General features: G+C 44.9%; 1 protein-coding gene across 1 annotated transcript in view; it reads left to right on the forward strand.

The window, feature by feature from the left end:
* Positions 1-2688, forward strand: part of Rpp40 (ribonuclease P/MRP subunit p40) — an 11532-nt gene that overhangs the window by 1322 nt on the left and 7522 nt on the right. The window contains exon 2 of the mRNA XM_012514073.2: positions 1062-1206. Within this exon, the coding sequence (XP_012369527.2) occupies positions 1062-1206 (145 nt within the window). The remainder of the gene's footprint in view (positions 1-1061; positions 1207-2688) is intronic.

Genomic DNA, 2688 nt, shown 5'->3' on the forward strand with positions numbered 1-2688 from the left:
GCTGGGAAATGTAGTGTCTTCGCAGCTCTGCTGCGCGGCGCACAGGGCTATAGGACTACAGCTCCCAGCGTGCATCTGGCGCAGGGGCGGGGCCCAGTTCTGTGGAAGCGGAGGCCGCCGGCTCCGAGTCAGCTCGGCTCCACGTTGGGAAGTCTGCGGAGCGTTGTGAAGCCGGTGGCTAGGACTGAGAGTTAAAAGGATGACCGCCGCCACGTGCAGCTGTCCTCCCATCTGCCTACCTGTGCCTCTTCAGAGAGACGAGTAACCCCGACTACACGCTTTCCTAAACTTCAGTGGGAACAGGCTTTCTATTAACTCAAAGTAAACGCAACCTTGGGATCATACGGACTTGAGTAACCATTTCACACATTCATTAGATCGCCTGATTGATTTCTGAAAGACCTAAGAGGCGACCTGAGTCCTCCAGAACAGATTGGTATCCAGTCTTTGGGAGAGGGACTTTTAAGGCAGGGACGCTGGTGAACGTTGGGAACCTCTTGAATTTTAACTCTGCTTTGGTTGGAAAGCTTATCACAGCATTTAGGGCTGTATTATTCCTTAATTCTTGCGATTCTTGCTGCATATCTGATCTAGAAAATGGAAACTTGAAACACTTGCTTCCAAGTAGCCTCTTCATTGGATGTCACTAAATTCTTTATGCTTCCAGGGACAGTTCTTTTGATTCCAGGATAATATCAGGGTATACACATCTAGGAATATGTAATAGTACTCTTATTTCCTTGAAATTAAGGTAGTGAAAGGAACAGGACATAAAATATATTGCTGATTTGTAAAAGATAAAATGCAAGCAAGACCTTTCCTATTAAACGTTTCTGTGCAGTTTTTTCCCCTATACTGTATGTATAAATACAAAAATGGGAAACTTGAATTGTCCATTTACCTTGTGGAGGTTGATCAGTTGAGAGATGTGTTGGCCTGTGTTGCATGTTCCAGTGAATCCTGAGGTCCAGTAGTGAGCAACTGTCATGACACTTTACTCGAAAAAAGCTAGTGCTACTCTCAGTAAAATAAGACCCTGTTTACATTAAACATCCCAATAGGTTTCTTTCTTGATTCCGGAATGTGGGTTACTATCAAAAGAACTGAAAAGCCTGGTCATGGACATGGGACCCTATTACTTTGTGAAGAACCTACCCCTTCATGAGTTAATTACATGTGAATTCATCAGCACCTTTGTGAAGAAAGGTAAGAAAAACCACACAATGCCTGTGAACCCAGCAGGATGAGGAAATACTGGGATGCCACAGCAGAATACTGGGGTATTTCTCATTTTTAAATGGCCTGTGGGGATAGTCCCTGTGGTCGGGAGCATGTACCACTCTCCCATCCCTTGGCATTCTCACCCCGCTGTTTCCTGTATCCTGTGTAGTTGTTGGTTTCTGATGACACCTGTCCCTAAGTCTTGGATGAGGATGTTGTCATTTAAGGATATGCATCATCTGAAAGCAGTATTACTAGAGAGAGGGCCTGCGGTCTGTGTGAAGATGCACTGCTGCTGGTGGTGTTGCTGCAGACCCTGCTCTCAGCCCTTCCCACAGTAGGGAGCCTAATCTCCTGTGTGAGACACTTGGTCTCCAGAAGCAGCCACAGCTGCTGCTCACAGGGCCAGATGCTGCTTCTGGTTTAGTGTCATCATCCTTGATTTTGTGTCCCTGACCCTCCTCTGCTTGACACATTCCCACCTGTGTCTGCTGTATTGATTGGTTTGTTCCAGTTGTTTCCTAGGAGCAGTTTGTTGGAAGTTGTATTTGAAAGTGTCCATAGGGTTTCCACGCTCACCTCATAAGTACCTGGACCTCTTCTTGTAGCACCACGGTTGTCTTCTTCAATAGACATGGGAAAAATTCTAGTTACTCATTGCACCCCTCATTCTGAGGCTCCTAGGGCTGCTTATGAAACTAAACATCTTTTGTTTGTTTAGGTCTTTTGTCTTATTTATTTATTTATTTATTTGCGGAACCGGAGATTGAACTCAGGCCCTTGCACTTGCCAGGGAAGTGCTTATTCTACTGAGCCATCTCCCCAGCCTGTCTAATTGTTTTTTAGTTGAGGTTTATTTTTTGGTTTTGGTGCTAAGGACCAAACCCAGAGCTTCCAGCTTTCTAGGTGGGCATTCTACCACTGACCTAAGTCCCCAGCCCTGAAATTAAACATCTTTATTTCCATGAACATTTTTGTCATCTACTTTGAAGTCTGGTAATATTTTGGTAAGGGCATGGATAGGTTTTGTAGCAGGCACTTGTAATCATCTTACCAGATTTAACCCTTGTAAAAGCTGTGAGGTAGGCCTGCGAGCCCCATTTAGCAAATGAGGAAAGGTTGAGTGGCTTGAGTATTAACTAGTCGAGTCTTCGGTGATATTAACCTACAACTCTGCTGTAAGTGTATACACATTCCTGGTGCTCTGTTTTTCCTTTCTGCCATCGTCCTGAAGGTAGATGTTCCATTCTGAGGCCGGTTTCTGCCTGGTGATAGTAAACTGGCACAAACAGGGCTTTCCTAGTGGAGGGAGCTTCACAGGCCTTCTGCATGCATCAGCTTAAGCCTAGCATGTGTTAGGTTTACCGAGTGAGCAAGAGCCTAGGGGGTACTGTTAGCTCCTTGGAAGTTTGGTTTCAGGTGAAAACAATGCACTAACATTTGTGTGATTTTTTTTTTTTTTTTTTT

Source organism: Octodon degus, unplaced genomic scaffold, assembly GCF_000260255.1.
Source record: "Octodon degus isolate 3935 unplaced genomic scaffold, OctDeg1.0 scaffold00023, whole genome shotgun sequence".
NCBI lineage: Eukaryota > Metazoa > Chordata > Mammalia > Rodentia > Octodontidae > Octodon > Octodon degus.